Source organism: Xenopus laevis, chromosome 2L (genome assembly GCF_017654675.1).
Source record: "Xenopus laevis strain J_2021 chromosome 2L, Xenopus_laevis_v10.1, whole genome shotgun sequence".
NCBI lineage: Eukaryota > Metazoa > Chordata > Amphibia > Anura > Pipidae > Xenopus > Xenopus laevis.
In genome coordinates, this window is record NC_054373.1 from 117,653,653 (window position 1) to 117,678,455 (window position 24,803).

At 37.2% G+C, this 24,803-nt stretch overlaps 1 protein-coding gene across 2 annotated transcripts in view; it reads right to left on the reverse strand.

Moving 5' to 3' along the window:
* Positions 1 to 24,012, reverse strand: part of tmem131.L (transmembrane protein 131 L homeolog) — a 119,272-nt gene extending 95,260 nt beyond the window's left edge. For both annotated transcript variants that reach the window (XM_018247111.2, XM_018247109.2), the window contains exons 1-2: positions 23,360 to 24,012; positions 511 to 572 (exon numbers count right to left, since the gene is read on the reverse strand). In XM_018247111.2, coding sequence (XP_018102600.1) covers positions 511 to 572; positions 23,360 to 23,531 — 234 coding nt within the window. In that variant the 5' untranslated portion in view covers positions 23,532 to 24,012. The remainder of the gene's footprint in view (positions 1 to 510; positions 573 to 23,359) is intronic.
* Positions 24,013 to 24,803: the final 791 nt, after the last annotated feature.

Consider the following 24,803-nt stretch of genomic DNA (forward strand, 5'->3'; position numbering starts at 1 on the left):
TATTTATTTGAAGAAAATATAAGTGTCAAAGACCAGCCCATTTGTCTTACTTAGGAAATAAGGGAGCTAATAGGAATGAAGTGACACAAAGTGACACATACTACCATTTCACAGGAAAATAAAATCTGTGATAGGATACATACAATCTGGTTCAGATAAGAAAATTGCCAGGGAAATATTAATAACACTGTATCGCTACCTTTGTTTGCAATTGGTTGGTGTTTTGTCCTCTAAACAAAATGAACAGCTTGAATATTTGTTGTACTGAAGCACAAATAATTAGCAATTTCAATCACTGCTCTGAAACTCAATGGCAATAGAAGTCTAGTGGCTGCCTACTGTGCACCTACCTGTGCATATGGTAGCAGCAACTGTCATTCTTCTACAGATAAACTAATGTTACAAAGTTGGTATGGGTTGCTACCAGTGTAAAAGACACCTATGTCTGCATATACCCCAGGTCTGAAAAGAACGTGCGACAAGGATAACAAGAAGAAAATAAAAGGTTACCTCTAAAAGGCCTCCATCATCAAAACGAAGCACTTCAATTACATTTTCAGATTGGATGAATGCTGTGGAGGGGAAAAAAAAAAAACAAACATTTAGCAACAGGGAAATATATTCAGAAATATTCCATAAATGTCATTTTTCGAGTAATATTTTCAATTCTTTTTACAAAAACCCACCAGTCACATGGGGAGCTTTTCAGCCTGGCATATTTCAGCCACTAAAAAGTGCCCATAAACACCTACCATGGGTTGTATTTACGTGAAGAGAAATCCCCAGGCAACAGAGTTGCATGAGTTTTTTGTCCCAAAAGCACACACAAGCATTTTTTAAGGACAAAATCAAATCACATGTAATCCGCCCAGCATTTCCCTTTAAAGTGAATATGGAACAGCAGGAGATTACATGGGGCTTTGCAGTTGGCTGAATTATTCCAGGCTGTAAAGTGCCCCATATAACATCAGCCTTAAAGAGATCCTCAAACCAGAAATGTAACCTTTTTAACAGCTAGGATAACATTGTCTTTGCATGCTATTTATAATTTTATCATAAAAGTATTTGTTTATTTGATTAGCATCATACTTATTCTACCTCTTTTTCGTCTGCAACTAGAAATGGTATTACCTTGTCTGGATCACATTCCCTGGCATCCAAAAGAATAGATTCGATGTAAATGTTATTGATATTTTATATTGCTTCTGCTCTATAATAATTTTGCATTCTGTCAGCATTACTGCTGCCTGGATGCTAGTTGCACTTTGGCTTCTGCTTTATGCCCTCTAGGGACTGTCAAACATTGTCTCCAGGCCAATATTACCACCAATACTGGTATATTGGCAACTGATCTGACTTAAATTGTCTTGGTGTGTGGGAGGAAAACAAACTTTATTTGCTTCTCCCACCACTCCAGTCAAATAGACGTGCCCTTACATAAGCCGATAGGGCTACTCGCGTCAGCAAATACAGCTCAAAGTCCTACCGATTTAATCAATTAGGAGCAAGCACAATGTACGGTTTGATTATTACTGAGGAAAAGAAAATCTAATTTTTTTTTTTTTCTAATGAAATTTTACTTAAAATGGACTCTGTAATTCAGAACTTTCTAGATAAGGGATCCCTTTCCTGTTTTATAATAATTCTTCACTTCACTCTACTACCATTCAGTGAGGTAAAAGGGTAACATTGTTAGGTATCATCAATTCACATAAGAGGTTAAATACTTTGCAGGCTGTACTAAAGACGATGACAGTATGTAAATGTTATTCAAACGGTTTCCATGGAGACATGCAGAAACACTATATAATTTGTATGCAAATGTTGTTAATCATCCTCTCTACTAGTGGGTAGCATGCCAGCTTAGTTCACTGACTCAATTGGACTTTAAAACATAAGAAATACACGTTTAAATTACAGTTATCTAAACAATTAAAAGTGAATGCATGAAGAATTCTTGTAAGATATATTGCTAAAGGAATACAGTTACAAATAGGTTTTCTACATTGCGGCTATCACACTGTATGCATTTTATTCCCTGCATTGTAAGAGACCTTTACATCCCTTAAATTCCACTTGGTTCAGCACACAAATTCAAATATGCCACAAGTAAAAAAAATTAATTGACCGGCACATTTATTTTCATGTGAATAATGAAGAATATAAATATTTGAGGCCCATTTGAGACCATGGGGCAGATTTAAAGAGATACTGACCCTAGAAATTAAACATTTTTTTTTCTTTTTACATATATCATAACATTGTCTTTGCGTGTTAAACAATGGGCAAATTTGCACATGGGCAGTAAACCATAGCAACCAGTCAGTGATTAGCTTTTCACAGTCAGCTGCAGATTGGCTGCTGAAAGCAATCATCTGATTGGTTGGTATGGGTTACTGCCCAGGTGCAAATTTGTCCAGTGTTTATAAATGACCCCCTGTATGTTTCTGTGGTTTCTTCAATAGTAAAAATAAGCCAACAGAGGAAAAGCCAAGGGTGCCATAGCCTCTGCTGAATATTTCTGTGATTTTGCATACGTGTGCCACCACAGTCTGATTTATTTAATTTATAAAACATGGGGTTAGATTTATGAAAATGTGAGATTAGCGCTTACCACAGAAAAAGCTCACATGCTTTCTATTTATTCCTGTGGGATTTTTAGAAGCATATTCATCAATGGGTGAAATATTGGAGTTGACCAGTTGATAAATATGAATCTAAAAATGCCATAGGAAAGAATAGAAAGTGTGTGAGGTTTTCTGTGGTAAACTCTAATCTCACATTTTCTTAAAAGGGACACCTACACTAAAAAACTACTCTTAAAAATATTAAAGTACATTAAAAGTTACCTATAGGTCATGTTGATCATTTTGAACTGCTTTTGTAAGTAATCGTTACTTGAAGTTCCTAAAGCTGACTTTTGCCAAACTGACTGTCCTTTATTATCCTATCAGTTAGAGTTTCTAATGTTAACAGGCTACTACTGCGCAAATATGGCAGCCCCTTTATAGAGGAACATGGAGGATCCGATAGGTAGCGTAAAAGCATTGGAAAAATATTTTTATGGCACAATTTTAAGTTTATAAATGAGCCCCACAGTGTCACCTCCCTTACAATTAGTCTGAAATGCATTAGGAACCAGCACTGTCGCAAGCTTTCAGTTTAGTTGAATGGCATTTGGCAGTGGTTTTCAACATTTCTACACAAGCTCAAATACACCACAAGGTCACTAGTAGTTTGGTGTGGGTACCTGACCATTCACAATATTTTAAAAGCTGAGCAGGGTAAACAGATTATGAAGAAAGGCTTCACAAGGCTGTCTGTCAAACAATAAGATGGGTGTACAATGCAGGTGGACATGTTTTAGACTACAAAGTGTTCATTAATTGTTGAGAACTGAGTTGAGCGTATAAATGCAGACTAAGGTTAAGGAAGAAGCTTTGATGCTCTTCAACAGATGTTTGTTTGTGTCTGTTTTACTTCTGCAATTTCTAAAAGCACTTACACGCTAAATAAGATCACATTAGGGCTCATTTATGATAACAGACACAAAAAAATAGCTGCAACTGCTGCAAGTATTGGCACCATTTATTAAAGAAAACCTAAACCCCCGTAAAGAGAACAGCCCCCATTGTCCCCCCTCCCTGCCTTCTTACACATAGTCTATTACTTGAAAAAGTGTCCCTGGTTGTAACACTGACCTATTGATGTAGAGTAGTCCAGAAGAGCTCATAGGCCCCATCTTCTGTATCTTCTCATCCACTTCTTTGTCATCTGTGCTTTACAGAGCTTTACAGTGCATGCACAGTTGGCATTTATACCAGATTGGCTCCAGCTAGTTTTAAAGGTCCCTTGGCAAACAAAATCCAAACATCTGGAAGATGGCACCAAAAAACTCTGCTGCATTATTCTGCATCATTTGGCCAGTGATACATCCAGGGACACTTTTTCCAAGTAATAGACTTTGCGGGGAGGAAGAAGGGAGTGGGGACGGTGCATGGTGGCTTTTCTCTTTAAGGGGGTATAGTTCTCCTTTAAAGGTAAATGTGCCTTAACATGTTCTTTAAAAATTGCAACTGAGCTCACGAGTCTTTCTAATGAGTAGATTAGAAAGTGAATTGACGGGAGCCTTTTACAACCACGGGTGAAAATCAATTAAAAAAACTTTATTGCCAAGTAATCATTAAAAACATGAACAAGTATCATCTTAGAGAGCTCCCACGAGGGTAACTATAAGACCACTTACATGTGATTTTTCCCAAAGTACTGTCTAATGAGTAGACCCCAAGTGTGCCTATTGATGCAGGCAACCCCTGAAGTTACTGCAACCCTAGAGGTAATGGTAATTGAAGGATTTCTACTGCCGGTGACTTGTGCCTAAAGTATCACACATTTTAATTGCTGACCAACGGAAATTACACAATCCACACTCAAAATGTACAGCGTGTGTAAAACCACACTGACCACAATTACCGGTATGCTGGAAATGTGGGGGGGGGGGAGAAATGCTGCATTATGGGTATAAGCTATGCTAAAATGCACCTGAAATTGTACTTTGGCACACTCACTTATTGTCATAAATGAGCTCTATTATATTTTAACTTTCTAGATTTGTGTTCTGCTTTCAGCTTAAATTGACCTCTTTTTCCTGGAGCCTACAACATACCATAGTGTTAAAAAGGTTGAGAACTGCTCCAGAATTACCAAAAACAAATCATAAATATATTGATGATGATAATGATGAAATATTTATCTCTGATAATCAGAAAACAATTTGGGGAGCACTGTGAAATAATAGAGGCAATCAAAGCAGCCCTGGTGATATAGTAACATTTTTAATTTGTCCACACAAATTAAAGGATTTCACATAGTATTTTATTTTGTGGTTGCAATTATCTGCCACATCTGTTTATTGTTCTGGCCATTACCGTCTATAACTTTAAATAATGCTTAGTGCTGCGAAAAAAAGAACTGTATTTTCTTACAACCAATACAACCTTTAGTGCAGTTAAATATTTTCAAAAACATCCCACTGGAATAACAAACAGAAGCTGTGCTAAATACAAATCAATCAAGTCACAGAACTGTGGGAAAAAACTGTATGATGGTTATTTCAACCACTTAGGTAGTATCAGAATAAAGTATACTTTCACTAATACAATCTTGCAAAGACTTTTTATAGCAGTAATTAAAGAGACTTCCTGCATGTGCTGTGTATCTGGATGAAATCCCAGAATCAGGTATTTGTAGTTCATACAAGTAAATGTTAAGCATTTAGAAAACATTGTCCTGGAAATACTCTGGAACCAGGGCTGTGGAGTCGGTACATAAATCCTTCAACTCCAATTCCTCAGTTTATAGTACCTCCGACTCAGACTGATACTAATGTTACCTATTACTAATTTTCCATGTTGATTGAAAGAAGTTAGTTACACAACACATAAGGCATTTTTTCATTGCCAAAGCACAAAAATATAAACCATATCTTTTGATAAGTCTAAGGCAAGTATATTTTAACCTGAAAAATCAAGTTTTGAATGAAAAATACCCTGTTGGGAAAAAACAACTCGACCTATTATAAATACCCCCTGAATGTAACCATTAAACAGTAGGCTGTACAGCTCTAAGGCTATGGGCACACAGGCTGATGGCGGTGTATTTTTTGCAGGCTGAGAGAAGCAGATCTGCTCAGTGCTCCTGCTCCATTGATTTGAATCTGATCAGTCTGCGTGCGCCATCAGCCGGTTTGCCCATAGCCTAAATCAGGTTATTAACTGCCTTATGACAACATGAGAGCATAGACAACACATGAGAGTTCCCTATGTTTACTGTAAAATTAGAATTACATTCCAGTTTTGTTTTTTTAAACTCAGTAACTAAATTAGATACAAAACAGATAGATATCACAAGTGTGGATTTTTTGTGTTGTTTACAGATCAATGCTCCTTTTTAGCTTAGCTGAAACTAAGAAAAATTAAAGATAACAAAAAAAAACAATGAAAACTTCAGGTACTATATTATCTGCTGATTTTTTGACAAGATTTCACATAAAAGTAAAACTATAACGAATCATAGGCAATTACATTCTTCTGCATAATGCACAAAGTAGTATATAGAAATGACATAACCACTGTGGCCCTTGCAAACAAATTGAAGATGCTTCACATTATAGTAAGTGCAAACTGTGAGCATGCACAGTAGCCACCTCTTTGAGGCCTTCACAGTTGGAGAGAAAAGGAGAGCTCAGAAAAGAAAAGGGGCAGAGCTTCATGCTAGACAAGGAAGTAGCTGAGAGAGCTGTAGCTGAACAGCTTGTGATACAAAATCGACATGGTGGAGAAAGCAGGAAGAAATGCAAGCATAAAAATTATTGCTTTATGGGATATTAAAAATGATGTATGCGCTTCATGGAAAGATTAGCAGAGGGGAGTACAGACACACAGGACAGCAGAATTTCCACATACTGCACATGCCCAGGCTGCGTTCATTCCTTTGAACAGCATTCATTTTAAATGATCGTATGCAACAGTATGCAAATGAGCAAGGAAGAGTTCAGTAGCACTAGAAGTCTCACTTCCCATTGCTGATCACTGTATTGTTGGGGGTTAGAATACTTTGATCACTAATATTCCATAAAGTAGTCATTTTTGTTAAAACAAACATATTGGTAAAATTATTTATATACTGCTGGGCTTTGCAAAAAGGTTTTTAAATGTGTCAAAATATTATTCAAAACGATGCCGATTTCCTTTACAACAAAGAGTGAGAAAAGTGCATTTAGATTGGATGGGAGCAGAAATGCAGGCTGTGTGCCATTATCCTTACAGTGATCTAGAAACCCAAATTTTAAAGAAATCTGCAGTTCGTTACTTAAATTAAAATCCTTCCACAAAACCAATCTAACCAAAGAGGACAGGAATATGCAAAAAAAAATACTACTCAATGTGCCCAAAAATGACTCAAGGACTTTTGTTGTTATTTCCTGAGCGGATCAAAAAACTGCTTCCGCAATCCAACACAGTGTTTGTAGAACCAACAATGCCTTTTTATTATCATGTTCTCAGTTACTCAACATGGGCACTATGCTGCAAAAAGCAAGAAGTGAGTTGAAGGTAAACCGAGGTTTAAATGGGTGAAAATGTTATGGAAGCCTTATTTTGCTAGAAGGAGGTCTTTGGGTATTAAAAAATTAGATCAGATAAACAGTGTAGACCTTGTGTTTAACTGAAACTGTGGAACTATACAAAGAGTCATTAAAGGACAAAAGTTTTTTTATACTGACAGAACACAAGCTCTCTGAATATCGAACACCTTTGACCAATTCAACAGGAAACTGTTGAAAGCATAACCACATAGTGTGAAGATAAATACATCACTGTTCAGGAAGCAATGTTCTTTATTACACATTGACAAATAGACACCAGTTAAGCATTGCAAAGAGCAGGCCTTTTACAGGTAGACAAGAAAGTATACAGCATAAGATCAGTGTCAGACTTTGCATTTTATTCGGGGGGGCATCTGATCCTGCTCGTTTCATCTTGTGTATGCACAGACTCATGTATAGAAACAGCCTGTCAGCGTGCAAACATGGATGATATTGTGATGAAAATGAATACTTTCGTGTTTTCTTTCCAAATGTGCCCCATATGTGAACTGAGAGGGTGATCCCATGCTGTTGGCCTATAGCCATTCAGCTACTGTAGTCGGTGTACAAATTCCAGCACCCAGCAATAAGCAAAGGCTTTCATAGGGTGCTGTATAATGTAATTCAACATGGGTTGGTAAGCCCTATTTTATATAACAGGTCCCCATAAAGTCTACTTTGATTTGGCCCCAAAATCTCTAAAGACAGGAGACAATTTTACAATCAAGTTTTAAAACATAAAACTAACTGGGATCAGTTATCCGGAAACCCATTATCCAGAGAGCTCCAAATTACAGAAAGGCCGTCTCCCATAGGCTCCATTTTATCCAAATAATCTAATTTTTTTTTCTGTGATAATAAAACAGTACCTTGTACTTTATTCCAATTAAGATATAATTAATCCTTATTGGAAGCAAAACCAGCCTATTGGGTTTATTTAACTTATACATGGTTTTAAAGTAGACTTAAGGTATGAAGATCCAAATTATGAGTCCAGAGCATTCTGGATAATAGGTCCAATACTATACTACAATTAAAAATATCCAGACTAAGATATATATATTTTGCACCTGATAAAATCCGCAATGTCTTTTTGTGTGCCATAAGCACTGCTGCACAGAAAGATGTAATCTGCACACACCATGATGTCAGTAAAACACTAACATAACTTGCACATTACTTATCAATGTACAATATGCTTGCAATTATGTTGAAATTCTGGGATAACACTGTTTTATGGGTAAAACCATGGTGATTAGTCTTTTTATTTACATGAACATATCCCTTAAATTTGTAAAATTTTAGGATTACCAACATTATTTTCCTCTGTAACATAAAAGTGAAATCTAACCTAAAAAGGGCTTTGTTTGTAATCCTCTGGATCAGCACAGGTTAATTTCACAGCAAGAGTTTGTGCTTCTTGTTTTGCCTCAAAGCTTTACCCAGAAATCTATAAGGAGTTTCCTTCTGTTTCTTTAGTTTAAATATCCTTCAAGGGAAAAAAATAGTTTAAAGAGAAAATGAAAAGACTGACTTCTAGATCCTGGTGTTTTGAATGAGTGCCAGAAATACTAGCCAGAGGGGAAGGCCTTACTTGATGATTATGAATGTGAAGTGCAATTTACTGTGTGTGGTTTCACCTGCCACGTATACAGAAATCACGTGTTCTTGACAATTTGCTATATTTAACATCTTGTACAGTACCTATATCACATGCATTACTGCTACAAGGGACACATCACACCTAAAGATGTGTGCAGGGAAAGAAGAGACAGAAAGGAGGAGGAAAAAAAAAACAAATCTGCAGGAATACATAGCCACAGAAAAATAGAAACATGTAATAAATATGCCTGCAGAAGAATATAAACATGAGAAGCAATCTGAGCTGCTCATGTTTAGAAAGAACAATTATGACTGGAATTCTATATGTACTATAAAATTACACAACCATGAGAGTTTAGGAAGACCAGCTACTATGTAGGGTTGCACTACATTTGAGCCTTTTTTTGTGAGGATTCAAATTTGGGGCAAATCCTAGTGCCTGGCTAAACTTAATCCAAACCCCAAATTTGCATTTCCGAAAAAAAGATACGGCATATCCCTTTTATTTACATACAAAAGCAAACAATATAATCTCTTCTTCTAATTAGAATTACAATTTCACAAAATACATTGTACCAGTTTTCAAGCTGAAGAACGGAAATGCAGGTATGCCTGCAGTGTTGTTTATGACCTTTCTCTTTGAGCCATGGCTTCAAAGAAATACAAAATAAAACCTTTCTTAAACAAAACAGTAAAACCATCTTTGGCTGGGCTTTTAAGCTGGCCTTAGATGTTGAGATTTTTAAAAGATCAGATCCTCATTGTGAGACCACAATTTTCTCGGAACGATCGTAAGATCGTACGAATTGACCATCAACTAAAAATACCAATTTGCCAGGAAAACAAAGGGGAACTGCCTGCTTGGCCCTGCAAACATAGATAGATTGCACTGGGACCGACAAAGATTTTTTTGACCTGGCCGATCAATTTCCTGACAGATGTCGGCCGAAAAATCGTAAGATGTACAATCGTTCGAATCCCACTAACCGCACGATAATTTCGAAGGATTGGTCGGACTTCCCTAAAATCGGTCGTTCGGCAAGAAGAATCGTCGTGTCTATGGGGAGCTTTAGGCTAATGCCACGCGTGGTGGATTTAAAAACTCTCTTCTGTTGTATTACACCACACGTAGCTTAAGTATGCTGTGTTTTCAAGATGGCACAAGCAATTCTCCAAGAATGAATCACTGTATTATGGTGCTGCGCCGTTACATTTACATGTAACGATGCACAGCATCATGGGGAACGAGAATTTGTTGATAATTACATGTAGTATAGAAAAGTTAAAAGAAAACAACTGGTTAAATCTATTCATGTGCTGGTGTAATTAAAGGGGTTGTTCACCTTCCAAATACTTTTTATTACTTGAGTTGTTTTAGATTGCTCACCAGAAATAAAGACTTTATCCAATTGCTTTCCATCTTTTACTTCTTACCATTTTTCCGAAATTGAATTTCAAATAATAATAATAAAATTGAATTTTCTTGTCTCTGGTGTTTCAGTCTGTAAACTCAGTAATCAAGGTGCAGATTATAAACTGTTACAATTTACTACATTTAGACAACATTTCAGCTGCCTTAAATAAAACTCACTGACAAATGTATCAACTAAATGTATCAATTTAGAACAGTTAACAAAGTCGGCAACCCCCCCCCCCCCAGCTGCTTTAGAAAAAATACAAGGCGAAAAATTTACATTTCAATAATAGAAAAACAATCACAAATAGAAAATAGAAAGTAATTGGACCCTTTTAATGCCACATCAGTACATTCACAAATGAGATCCATGATAATAAACAGACCACTACTAAGCCATGCCATCATCTTCGCACTTGCAGACTAACCACGAGCTGATGTTCTCAGTAATAGGTTCACTATGGCCCTTGATGATCTTACCATGCCAGGGGAGCTCAATTTTACATGCCAACATAGCCTCCCAGCCACAAATTCAGAGCTGAATAACAAACGTGTTCTGTGCTGCGTACAGAGCTCAAAAAAGTAGCATGTTTTTGAGCTCTGTAAGCAGCACAGATAGATAACTATATTGAGGCTGTGTTTCAGTGTAACAGGGATCCTATAAATTACCAAAGCATTTATATGTCAAAGTTGAACATCTGAGAAAGGACCAGAAAAAGAGAATCTGTGTATTTCTACTGTATGCTTGAAAAGTCATTTGCCATATGCACAACTTCATTATTAAAACTCCTGCTGCAACTGCTCAACTGATAATGGCACTCAATTCTGATTTGACCTTTTACCATTATGACATTAAATGCAATCCAACTATATTCAGAAACTATTGTATTTTTCAGGAACAGTTCAACATATGCGGATGATCGTTGCAAAATCAGACAGATTACCCAAGAGCAGAAAGCCACTCAGCAAAATATGCCAGTGTAAGAAGAGCAAACTGTAATGTTCTGAATTACAGAAAGGCTGTCTCCCATAGACTCCAATTTATTCAAATAATCCAATGATTTCCTTTTTCTCTGTAATAATAAAACAGTACCTTGTACTTGATCCCAACTAAGATATGATTAATCCTTATTGGTAGTAGAAACAGCCCATTGGCACTCACCAAGCATCTCCCACTTGTTTCAAATAGTTATATAAATTAGAGGCACTCACGGGTGTAATCACTGGTGATGTGGAACATATGAAACTTTAAATAAATTCACCAGTGATTATTTCTGTGAGTGCCTCCAATTTATACAACTATTTGAAACAAGTGGGAGATGCACCAGGACTGGGAGTAATGTTTGGCACGTGCCGATACTGTATATAAAACAGTCAAACAAAACCATATACACACACACAATTTATTTCTACTCTCTACTGTAAAATATGTTATAAGTAACTAAGGAATTCCAAAATAGGCACTTTACGGAAACTTGTAGTTGATAGAAAGCTTTATATTCAAAGGACTTTAGTTTTGCAGGACATTGTCTTAAATTATGAATATGTATTATGTTGAAAAGACCAGGGGTGAATTTAGGCTCCATTCAAGACAGTCAAGAGTGAATGCCTTTAAAAAACAAAGGGACAGAAAACACTGATGTCTTTTAAATTAAGTGGGTCATGTAATATAAAGTGCTGCTCAGTTTGCCTAGGTCTAGTAGCCAATAGCAATCAATTAGGCTGTAGCATTTAGTGGTCAGCTGTTTCGTTGCAACTTGTTCTGCCTCCCACTCTACAAAAAATACCAGAAATCTATGCTATCTTTCATTGCTATTAATTACAATTACATCAGTTTACATCAAGTATAATTTTTACTTGCCGAGTAAAATATTAGCAATATGGCAACCAGAGGTATAACTTATCCTTTAAACCTGCTCATCTTTATGCTTCTCACTCAAGTACTTAAAAAAGTATTGAAAAACCACCACACTCCACATAAGCTTACTGTAAATGTGACTATCATCATATCTAGAATTCTCACTTAAAGGAACAGTAACACCAAAAAATGTAAGTGTTTTAAAGTAATGAAAATATCATGTACTGTTGCCCTGCACTGGAAAAAACTGATCTGTTTGCTTCAGAAAGACTACTATAGTTCATATAAACAAGCTGCTGTGGAGCAATGGTAGAAATTGAAAAACCGTTATATGGCACAGGATAACTAATGGATAAAAGATAACACCATTAGTCAGACAGAGCTTATCTGCTATCTGCTGTGTAACCAGAGCCTTTTCTCCTTTGAATGGCTGCCCCCATTGCTATTTATATAAACAATAGTAGTGTTTCTTAAGCAAACACAGCAGTTTTACCAGTGCAGGGCAGCACTGCATTATATTTTTATTACTTTAAAACACTTATTTTTTGACGTTACTGTTCCTTTAATGACAACAAAGGATATCTCCACATCTGTAACTCCTGACTAGATTCAGATAAAATTCAATGTATTTGTTAGCAAGTCAAATAAATAAAACAGTTACCAAAATGCTGTTACAGATTTGGCTGTTCAAGTGCTTTGAATTCTGACAAGTGTATTTGGAGTACAAGGGGGTTATGCAAGAATGAACATTGAATCAGTGCATCAGTGACTAGAATACCATACTTTTATCAGAAAGAGCCTGATCATGGGCCACTTATAGAAAAGTAGTTGGTATTAAATTACAAATATTGCATCAAGATCCTATCTCTCTGGAAACTGCCAACAAGACATTATAAAATAATACATTTAAAAAAAACACATGGAGATCACAATCCCTATCACGATGACTTTATTACACTGTTCAGTTATTGTGACTGTGCTACAGATTGTGCTGAACATAATTTAGTAAATATTTTTATTCCCTGCTCAAAACAGGACAGCGGTTAAAAGAACTCTTGTTTACAATTACCCAGTGCTTCAGGGCAATTGTGGGAGGACAAGAAAATAAGTATATGTGCTCTTTATTCACATAAATAAATGGATTGCAAATTAGAGGGGAAAGTTAACCTTTATGGCAGAGACACGTGGAGATTCAGGGGGAGGTTAGTCGCTCTGCAACAAATCGCCTCTTCTTTGGGCAACTAATCTCCCCGAACTGCCTTCCCGCTGGCTATAATCTTAATAGCCAGCGGGATGGCACTTGGAGTGCTTCGTTTTCCTAAGTCGCCCGAAGTTTCCTTGTAAGGCAACTTCGGACAACTTTAGAAAACGAAGCACTCCAAGTGCCATCCCGCCGGCGGAAAGGCAGTTTGGGAGATTAGTTGCCTGAAGAAGAAGAAGCGATTTGTGTGCCCCTGCCCTTAAAGGCAAGAATAATCTATGGTGTATATTATTTCCAGACATTACTCCTTGTTTGATCCTTGTAAATGAGATATTAGATTACCAGACAAACCCCCTGAAAACAAACAGCTTGTTGTGTATACTGGTATTCCAATTACATACCCGACAAGACGCAAACATGGAGTAGCTTCAATTTCCCAGTTTTGATCAGGAAATAACAAAAACCATATAGTATTCATTATTAAAACAATAGGCAAAAGTATGTTAAGCTCATGCTACATTTACTGAACTCATGTTAAACAGGGGCTTTACTGCCCTTTAACATTAATGTTTAGTCTTATAGAATGTTCCGCTCTTCAGCCTCTTTCCTGGTTTTAAACAAGGGTCACTGACCCCTTGCGGTCGACAGTCTATTTGAGGCTACCATTTTGTTGTAATTGCTACTTTGTATTAATTATCTTTCTATTCAGTCTGCCTCCTATTCACATTTCAGACTCCCATTCAAACTACTGCTTGGTTTCTAGGGTAAAAAACACACTAAATAAAAAATGAGGATCAATTTGAGTTACTTATTTGGTTTTTAATGCTATGTTAGATATGAAGATTGGACACCATGTTTGATTATGTAATAAGGGAAGATTGTTTAAATTGCTTTTAAATCAGCTAAGTGCACTACATGACACTTTAGGGGCACTAGTAATAATATAAACAATTATTCTATAATTAATGTATACACTTATCATGGGTAAGCAAGATGGGTTGCACTTCCAGGGAACCTTGGAACAGCCATACAGACTCTCTTTAGCTGCTCATTTTGCACAAATGCCAAACATGATAAAGTACATTTAACTCTGGTGTCTCAGCATAGACCAAGCTTTAAAATCGTCTTTTCAGTTGGTCTGTAGGCCACTAGGCAGCAAACAAGATCGACAATTCTTAAACACTTGGGCATCACCCATTTGAAACACCAAATTTAAAATGAACTTAGGGTTACTTTTGCCTACAAACATTATTTCACTTCAATATTGTATATTAGGAAATGAAACGGCCAAAGGCAGAATAACTGCAATGTGCATTTATTGACACAACATGTTTCAGGTACCCTTTATCAAGTGTGCTGAAACATATCGTGTTAGTAAATGCACATTGCAGTTATTCTGCCTTTAGCCGTATCCTTTCCTAATACAGTATACAATATTGAAGTTGCGCATACGTTTGGACGGAACTTGGAAAGGCGGCCTTGCTAAAAGGTAATTGTTGGGTATGAAATAGTTATTGTTGAAGAAACAGTATTTCACATTACTCTCACTTGTATTGAGAATGACTGAAATCGAATCTGAAAATGCAAGTGAAAATATTTTGTACTTGCCACTAAAACACCAAACAGCTTGTGTCATGCTGTTTCTAAGACAAGGGGATTAGCAATTAAATAAATATAAGTAGAAGTGGCTACTGCCTTGTATTGGAAGCAATGACTTAATGCTCATTATGAGAATTGAAAGCAAGTTAGACAATTGCCTTTATTTGTACTTCCAATAGGGCAGCTAACAACAATATAAAATACAAACATATAATTCTGTGGCCCTACAGATGTTCTTGAGAACCCTTGGCAACCGTATCCATGCTGTGCAAGATCCCAGACAGTAACGCATGAGTCAAAGACTTTTCAACTTTCGCCAACCTGAGACCGGCATTACTATATAAAAATAAAACACAATTTACACCTCGCGCAAATATGTCCAATAGGATGGGCTAAATACAAAGTGATTCCACCCCTTAAGAAATTGCTAAATGTCAGATTTGTATGCGCTTCTTTTCCAAATCAAGTACACCAACTCTCCGTTTCCCTTCACTTCCCAAGCAACTCGATTGTCTTTGAACTTGTGCAGAAATTCAGAAATGTCTCTCTGTGCACTAGGTACCCAGTCTTTAACTCGACAGATGAATCTTAGCTTAGATACAAAAGGAGACACAGAGGCGTACCAATGTGCATTATCGTAGTGCTGGCACCAAGACCCTGCTTAGTTTCTACTTACAGGATTGTTTGTGCACCATCGCAAGTTGGAGTGTTCACGTAGTACGGTACATCTACTGTATATACAGGGCACAATGTCCCTGCAGTCCTACTTGGAGTTCCGTTGACTCGTGTTCCACAGCTTCATCGTCTCCCAAATCACTACGATAATGCACATTGGTGCGCCTCTGTGTCTCCTTTTGTATTCAAGCCAAGATTCATCTGTCGAGTTAAAGACTGGGTACCTAGTGCACAGACAGACATTTCTGAATTTCTGCACAAGCTCAAAAACAATCGAGTTGCTTGGGAAATGAAGGGAAACGGAGAGACATTTAACACTACTATATAAACCTGTCACCAAAGGGGTGGGACAAATGAAAGTACAGGTATGGGATTAGTTATTCGGAAACCCATTTTCCAGAAAGCACCAGATTACAGAAAGGCCATCCCCACAGACTCGATTTTATACAAATAATCCAAATTCTTATAATAATTCTTAGTAGATAAAACAATACCTTGTACTTGAGCTAAACTAAGTTATCATAAATCATTATTGAAAGCAAAATCAGCCTAAAGGGTTTATTTAAGGTTTACATAATTTCCTAGCAGACATAAGGTATGTAGACCCAAATTACAGAAAGATCCGTTATCTGGAAAACCCCAGGTTCCTAGCATACTGGATAACAGATTCAATACCTGTATATATGTTATACCTGCCACTCATTTGCAACATCAGCAGGGAGACTGGTGTCAAATATGGCTCATCAACCTCCCTGGCTCACTTCTGGGGGTAACTGGATGGGTCAAACCATCGACCCATGCATCACTACCCAGTGCCGTAACTAGAGGGGGGCAGGCCCTGGTGCGTGACGCACAGCCGGGCCCCGCCCCCTCTCCGCACACACCGGATTGCAGTGGTGAGCGGGCTGCCGGGGGGCCCTGAAGGGTTCGGACCCTGGTCCGCTCGCACCACCTGCTCCCCGGTAGTTCCGCCACTGTCACTACCCCAAAGTTTTAATTAAAGTCTGTCAGAGAGCAATTGTTACAACTGATATAAAGGTTACTGGGATTTCTCTGATGAAGCAGAGAGGAAATTATGCATTTGCCCAGAGGTCTGATTTGATTTTGGTGTAAAAAGATCACAAATTTAAACTAAGTACCTTTTAAAACCATATGTTTTGTCCTCTACAATGATGTGCTGATGAACACCAAAGAAACTGTAAAAAGGTGTACAACCAGCAATAATTTATGGAATCTCTCTTCAATGAAGTCTCCTTTTCCAAGCATGCGATCTCTACACAGACATAGTAGTGTTCTTTTTTGTTTATTAGAAAGTAGCAAGAATAAAATAAAGAAAAACGAGAGCTCTGTAAAAATGTTACTTCAGGAATTTATATCCAACATTGCTTCCAGTGATTAAAGGCACCTGCTTTTCTACACTTTTTACAGGGGAAGAACTACCAGAACATTTTTTTGTATAGTGAAAGTAAATGCAATTATAAGCAAGTTTCTAAAATACTTTGAAACTATTAGACATTTTAAAGTAACTGTAGTGGCAGTCGAAACAGTGCTTTCCTTCTTCTGTAATCTGTGCTCACTCCTAGTTCTGACTCTTGAAACAATGTAACAGAAGTTCATTGCCAGGTCTGTAGATAAACTGGCTTTTATTATACCGTTATTGGATTCAGAAACAGCAATGCAGAGAGAAAAACTTACTGCTGTCAATAATGTATTTTGGAATAACTGCCTCTTAACTTTGCCAATGAAATCAACATCTGTCCAGCTGATGCAGAATTACTCTAGCCGATCTATTGTTGCAAACTGGAAGTTGTAGTTCAGCAAAAATTAGTTTATAAATGTTTTAACATCACTGCAAGGAACAGCTTCAAAAATGGCAAATACATGTTTTATGATGGTTTGTTTACCAGATTCTGCCTAAAAATACACACTCTCATTACCTTTTATTTAAGTTCTAATATATCTAATGGAAGTAAGTTGGACAAGGAAGGCACTGTCTACATATTACTGTTTCTATTATATGAAAGAAACTAGTCACTGTAAAACCACAACATGAATCTTGCTATGGCAGCCCCCTTTAAATAACTTCCAAGGTATCTATGCATGACACATTACATTGGTCAGCTGTACTTAGTAAACCTCCTGTCCCAGGGGAAAGTAGAAAGTAATTTAATAAGAAGTAGTTTAGAGAGGAGTTGAGCTTATAATCTGAGACTTGAAATCAACTTTTACATGTGTTTTTTATACAAACAGTAGAATCTCCGTTTCACGTTTTTCAAGGGACCAGGAAAAATTATGTAAAATCTGGGAAAATGTAAAATCAGGAAAAAGAGTTAAAGTATCGGAAGGATATAAGCACAGGAGTCCGTTTTACTTTGAGATACAATATTTATTGTGTTAATAACAAGGGTTAAGCATTGCAGCATTAATGTTAATTAATGTTATTAATGTGCTATGGGGGGCATGTGCAAGGCCTCTCTGTCAGTCACATACACAACCTAAAGCAATAAGTGATTGGTACAGGACTGTATAAGGGGCAAACTAATTGGAACTGACCATTTACATGGCAGAACCATGGCAAAATTTACTTCTGGTTATTATTTTAAATCGCTTTATTTCACAAATCATAACATTCATAGAGCAAAAGAAGCAGTTTTTGGGAACATCAGGACTAAATGTTGATGTAAAATATGGGAAAACATTACTTAAAATCAGGGAAAGGCACCTTTTGAAATGCATTATAAATTGGTGGGACCTCAAATAAAAAATGTAAAATGCGGGGAAACTTAAAATCAGGGGGTTTAAAATCGAGGTTTCACAGTATACATATTTTATACGTATGCTGGAATGAAATAGGCAACTACGTAAATGACATGAGTGGGCAGATTTATCAAAGATCGAATTTATGTGAATTTTTTTTACTCTATAAATTTGAATCTACTCACAACTCGAATGAGAGGTTATTTAAGAAAAAATTTGAATGTCTAATATTCTATCGAATAGTCGACCTGAAAATTTTAATCAAATTCGAACCGAGATTTCCCTCCGAAATGTCAGGAAGGCAATTAACATATTCAAATGGTTCAACGAACTTCTAGCTAGAACTATTAGAACTATTTCCATGGATGAGGTGTGATAAATCTCATTCTAATTTACTTACAAATTGTGGGATTAAAATTCAAATGTGTGAATTTTGACAACAAAAGACAATTTGAAAATTTTAATTTACTATTCAACCCTTAATAAATTTGCCTTTACCTATGTGGTTTCCTTTTTTAACTTATTTAATTTACAAATGTGCTGTCAAAATGGCGGTGGTATGCTAAAACTGCAGCTACAAGTCTTAAACTTGCCATAGACCCAAAGATACCGTCATACCAAACAAAGGTTTGTACGATTTTTAGATTGCATGTGGAGTGTCCCAACATTTTTCGTACCATGGCAATCGATCGTTCGGTCGATCAGACAGGTTAAAAGATTTTTATCTGCTAATGACAATATCTCTGCTTGTATTGCCTGTCTGACAATATCAATGGGTGATTGTCGATACTATTTATCTGAGATAACTTTCATATGAGTGCTGCCAGTCAAATAATAGCCGGAACATCCTCTGATGTTATTTTTATACTTATTTTAACCTGAATGGCTAATGGTAGATTGTTAGACTGAAATGAACAAGCGTTTGTATGCACATCTATGGTCATCCCAACACACACAGCTAATGTCCATCAGTTTCCTATTTTACGTTGGCACACATCAAAGTAGCTGTGTTTTGGGTATTCATTATTTTCAAAACTGTAGCTTCAGGCAGTCTGTTCTCCAAGCATGAGAAGCACCACATACTGAAAGCAGCACACCCAGCAGTTTTTGCATGCAGTTATGGACACCTACGATACCTTACTTAGGGTACCTTACGATACCTTGCATAGTTAAGTCTAATGCCTAAATGTATCAGCATTCAATGATCCTGTTCCTATCAACACTGTAAAAACACATGTTGCATAATATTTACTCCTTAGTAAAACAATGATATTTTTCTAACCATATTATCTTATATTTATATAGTACATACATATTCAGCAGCTATTTACAAGGTATATACAAATCGTCCACATTGACACACATTATGGTAGATTTTATCAGGAGCCAATTAACCTAACAAATGGAAACCCACACAAGCAAGTGGAAAACCTACAAACTCCGGTAGACGGTACCCTGACTGGAATTGAACTTGGATACAAACTTTGTAAAGCAGCAACATTAAATGCTGTGAAACAGCAAAGTGTTGTTTTGTTACTCCATAAGGCCTTTAAAAAATTAACCATACATTCACAGGGGGAGATTAACAGCAGTAATAAGAACAGAAGAATACTGATAACAAGAATTCCATTTATCTTTTCCCGTAATATGAGAGCCAAGGATAATAAAACTTCTACTGCAAAAAAAAGTCTATTAATGGCAGTAGGGAAAATAAAATTGAATTGCACAAATGCACCTACCACAAAGCTGGCCTTTAGTCAGTTAAAGCAACACTGTTACAAAGGAGACCCTGACTCATGAAATGCACAAAAGTGAAACACATGGAAATAGTATCAGTAACGTCAGACAGAGCAAATGCTTTGTGAATTCATTTATACACACAAACAGTTGCTTTCCTTAGAGAAACCAGTTAAACCTTGTCCATAGACTCCAGAGAACAGAGAACTCATTGAGATAAACAGTCATGAAAATGGCATAATAATTTATTAGCTTTACTGGACTATTTGCTTTAAATGCTACATCCCATAACCTCTAGAAATGATCATAACTGATTACAGATACAGGTATGGGATTAATTATCCGGAAACCAGTTATCCAGATTATGATTATCATTAAAATGATTTCCTCTTTCTCTGTATTAATAAAACAGTGCATTTTAAGTGATCCCAATTAAGATAAAATTAATCCTTATAAGAAGCAACAAATGCTTATTGTGTTTTTTTAAGTTTTTTGTAGACTTAAGAAATGGAGATCCAAATTACAGAAAGATCCCATATTCGGGAAAACCCCAGGACACAAGAATTGTGTCTCATAATTGTATTACGCAATATCGCATTTAAAGATCCTGGAACTGTTAGTAAATGAGAAATAAAAAACAAATCAAACATTTTGGGTCACCAGATACTTTCTCAGTGTCTCCTGAAAAGTTGTGTATGCAATGATTTACCAATGCAATATTGACTTGAAGAGAACTGCTTAGGGTGATTGCTGTATTCATTATAAAAAAAACATCTTCCGCACACTGTCTCCAAATGGGCAAAAACCTTGGGTCCCAAGAACCTTGTATGTAAGCAAATAAATTACAAAAGATATGAAGTAGCATATTTATCATAAATAGATAAGATATTCTCAGTGGAATGCACCAAAGACCTCTGTCAAGCAACTCTTATTTTTAAAGCATAATTTGTGGATGAATTCTCTCAATTCATCAAATATGGGCTATACAACATTTCTCAGACACCAAGGATGAAGGCCCATAATTCAAAGTATTTACATAAAAAGAGTACACACAAGAGACACTGAACATTATGTTATATGTAACATTTTGTGTAGAGGCGTAAGTACAGTACAAAATCTTTGGAGAAGCCCAGTGCTCAAAGCAACCCATATCCGCCCCCCCTGCCTGTGGTAGTGTCTGCTCCCTCTATACTTATGCCACTGAATTTGGAGTTTTGAGCAGTACACAAAAAATGTAGCAATATCATTTGCTTATATAGTGCTGTGAACAATGTACAAATGCTACACTGGTTTCTGATGTCCTTTTGTACAGCAGTGAACTTAGTGATCCAAAAGTTTTAGTAAATCACGTATTTTGCGTGAAAAGCAGAACCCTTAAATGATACTACAAATGTATCAGGCAAGTATAATTCTCTCCTAATTTTGTATGCATCCTCACTGCATCTGTGCATATTAGAAGTTTATGGGTAAATTCAGAACATCGGATCGTTTACTAACACAATAGAAAAGTGATTGGTGCAAAACAGACAGAAATTGCCATGTTTTTAAAAACTAAGCAGCAGATAATTATTATCTGTATTAGTATATTGCACACAAGCTGTATCACCATTATTACAGGTACAGGTGTGAAAAATATCAGTTCTGCTGCACCGATACAAAGAGCCTGAAAATGTGCTAGCCTGTAAATCAATAGGTGAATGTCAAGTTGCAAGTGGGCATAACATGCAAAACGAACCATGATTGCAAGGGCTTCCTTGCACCCATGAGTTCTATCAAATCAGGCTAATTTGGAGCAATGTACCTTTTGCACATGTACCTTTCTGAATTGTGTTTAAATGCATGAAGTTTTGCTTTGGAGCAATGTACCTTTTGCACATGTACCTTTCTGAATTGTGTTTAAATGCATGAAGTTTTGCTTTTTGCATTTGTAAATTGCTACCAATTACTTCTGAATTATTTGAGTTCTTCCTCTGCCTCTTTCCCGCTTTCAAATGGGGCTCACTGAACCCAGCAGCCAGAAAATGCTACTTAGTGAGAGTACAATTTTATTGTTACTATTACTTAACTTTCTATTCAGAACTTCTTATATTCAATATCCACTCTCGTATTCAAACCACTGCTTAGTTGCTAGTGTAAATTGGTCCCTAGCAACCAGATGCTGCTATTAATTCCAAACTGTAGCTGCTGAATAGAAAGCTAAATAATTCAAAAACAGTAAATAAAAAATGAAGACCAATTGCAAACTGTCTCAGATTTTCACTGTCTACATTATACTAAAATTACATTTAAATATGACCCACCCTATTAAATTAATCATTTGCGGAGTTCCATAAACTGAGCTGTGAACGGGAAGATCTTTCATTCTAGAGAAGTAACAAGTGATTTACCAAAAGCAGGTTTACATTTGGGATTTTTAAAGCACCCCAGCACCCTCAGAATTAGCAGATCCTTATCATTCAGCTAAATGAAATCCCATGGTGATGAAGTTGTGTTGATAACACTCAGGGGCCTATTTATCATGCTGTGTAAACAGTGGAGGAAAAACATCACTGGTGATGTTGCCCATAGCCACCAATAAGATGTTTGCTTTTGTTTTCTAACTTATAGGTGACTGTTGAAATCTAATTGTGGATTGGTTACTATGGACAATGTTTTTCTCCAATGTTTTACACAGCATGACAAATTGATACTAATAATGCTTTTTTTCAGGGCAGTGTTTGGAGGAAACAGTACAAAACATTATCTAACAAGAAAACATCATCATTATTATTTTCCAAAAAGGGTTATTTTGATGTTAGTAAAATCTGCCTGTTGTGTTTCTGATTGCTGACAAAAAATACCAAAAATACCTAGGGGCTTTTACGTGTTCTATTTGAAGGGGTATAATATACCTATTGATGATATAATATATCAATTGTTTTGGGGATGGAAAAACTTTTTTTCTTTGCTCATAATTTGTACCCCTGGTCAGGACACGCATGTCTGTGATGTGTCAAAAGCCTTCCCAATGGCTTATTCTGACTAATATCTCTCACACAGTGCAAATGTGACAAATCCATTCATAAATTGTCATCAGATAGTGATTCAATGTTGAGGACCAGATGGTGTTTAAGTTTGTTGCACTACTGGTCCAGAAACTTTGGATCAATCTCTACAGACACACACACAGAAACTGGATCTTTAGATAATTTAGGGTTTTGATTTTTACAATTATTAACCATGGCCCCTACTGCCTCCCTTTCAGACCCAAGACAGTAGTACGATGAGATTCTCATAGTGTCAAAACTAGTCAGGAAACAGAAAGTGTTGAGTGTGAGTGTAGTGTGTATGAACACAACTGTGTGTAGAGTACAGCTAGAGAGCAGTGCTTACCCTCGGTGTGGGTGCGGGCGGTGTGCAGGGTGAGCAGGGCGATGAGCACGCTGTAGATACCATTGCAAGGAATGCGGCGGCTGCTGCTCTCCTGGGAGTAGTTGTTGTTGTTGTGTCCGTGCGAGGAGCAGCAGGAGCAGCACAGGAGGCTGAAGGGCCGGATACGGGCCATGCTGTGTGAGGCAGCAAGGGAGGAAGTCAGGATTGCAGCATAGGCAAGAAGGCAGTGCAACTATCTCTGCTTTCCCTCAATCTGGGTGCAAAGGGTGCCTCCGTCTCAGTTAACCCGCGCTCATGCAGTCCTTCTGACACCAACTATGTGGCTGCTTCCAGATTTGGTGCCAGCTGGCCGGGCTACCTCCTCACTGGCCGCTGACTGGCTTTCGGCTCGTTCCTCGATACCCCCAGACTGGCTGTTGCCTCTACGTTCCTCGCTTTGGGGGGTCTTTCCGCGCTGTCACTCAGCTACCGCTCTATATTGTAGTTGCTCTCACCTACACAGTAGTCCACCAAAGCAATAGAGACTGCACAGCTAGAGCGCCCTACTCAGTTCTCAATTTCCCTTCCCATACCACGTCCGGCTTCCGGTGACGGTGTGCGCCGCCTCCACTCTCTGCACAACTACAGCGACGCTTAGCTGTTACAGTATGTTTCCAGGTTGTGACCAGATAGAATTGAGTAGAGATGCTGCCACTACGGAACGCATTTTAGGACATCCAGCAGCGAAATACATGTTTCCACAAGAGATTGCTGTATTCCTCAAAAACCACAAGGTTTTGAGGGGGAATAAAACAGATACAATATATATATAGTGCAGTATTTCAAAATAAATTATGATATTTTTAGTGAACTTGCTATGTTTGAAATATAACCGCATGTGAATAAAAAATCATGCACCACCATCAGGAGTTAATATTTAACCAGTGTAAAAGTTTGTAACTTAAAGTGATGCTAGTGGTATTTCGGTTATAGTCCTTATTTATATATCCAAGTTTTGACATCCGTGATGTTTAGAGTTATAGTTGCACAGAAGCCCACACTCCAATCCTAGTGTGTCTGGCAGGTGTTTATACTTACAGGAAGTAAATTGATACAGGCATATGTAATTTGAGCGTCTCAGTCCACTTTCATTCTTCTTAAAAAGCATTCCTCCAATAAAATCGCTTTAAAACCAATGTGGCATTCCGGTCTATTGTTCCGAGTCCTTTAGGTAACTGAACCGTCCGATGCGTTCACCTCGCTCATTTGGATGAAGCCATTCGGCAAAACGCGTCTGCGATAGGACGAGAGTGTGGAAGCGGCAGCCTGGTGACCCGAGGAAACTACACTGGACTAAGGTGAACGCATCGGATGGTTCAGTTACGCAAAGGACTCGGAACAATAGACCAGAATGCCACATTGGTTTTAAAGCGATTTTATTGAAGGAATGCTTTTTTAAGAAGAA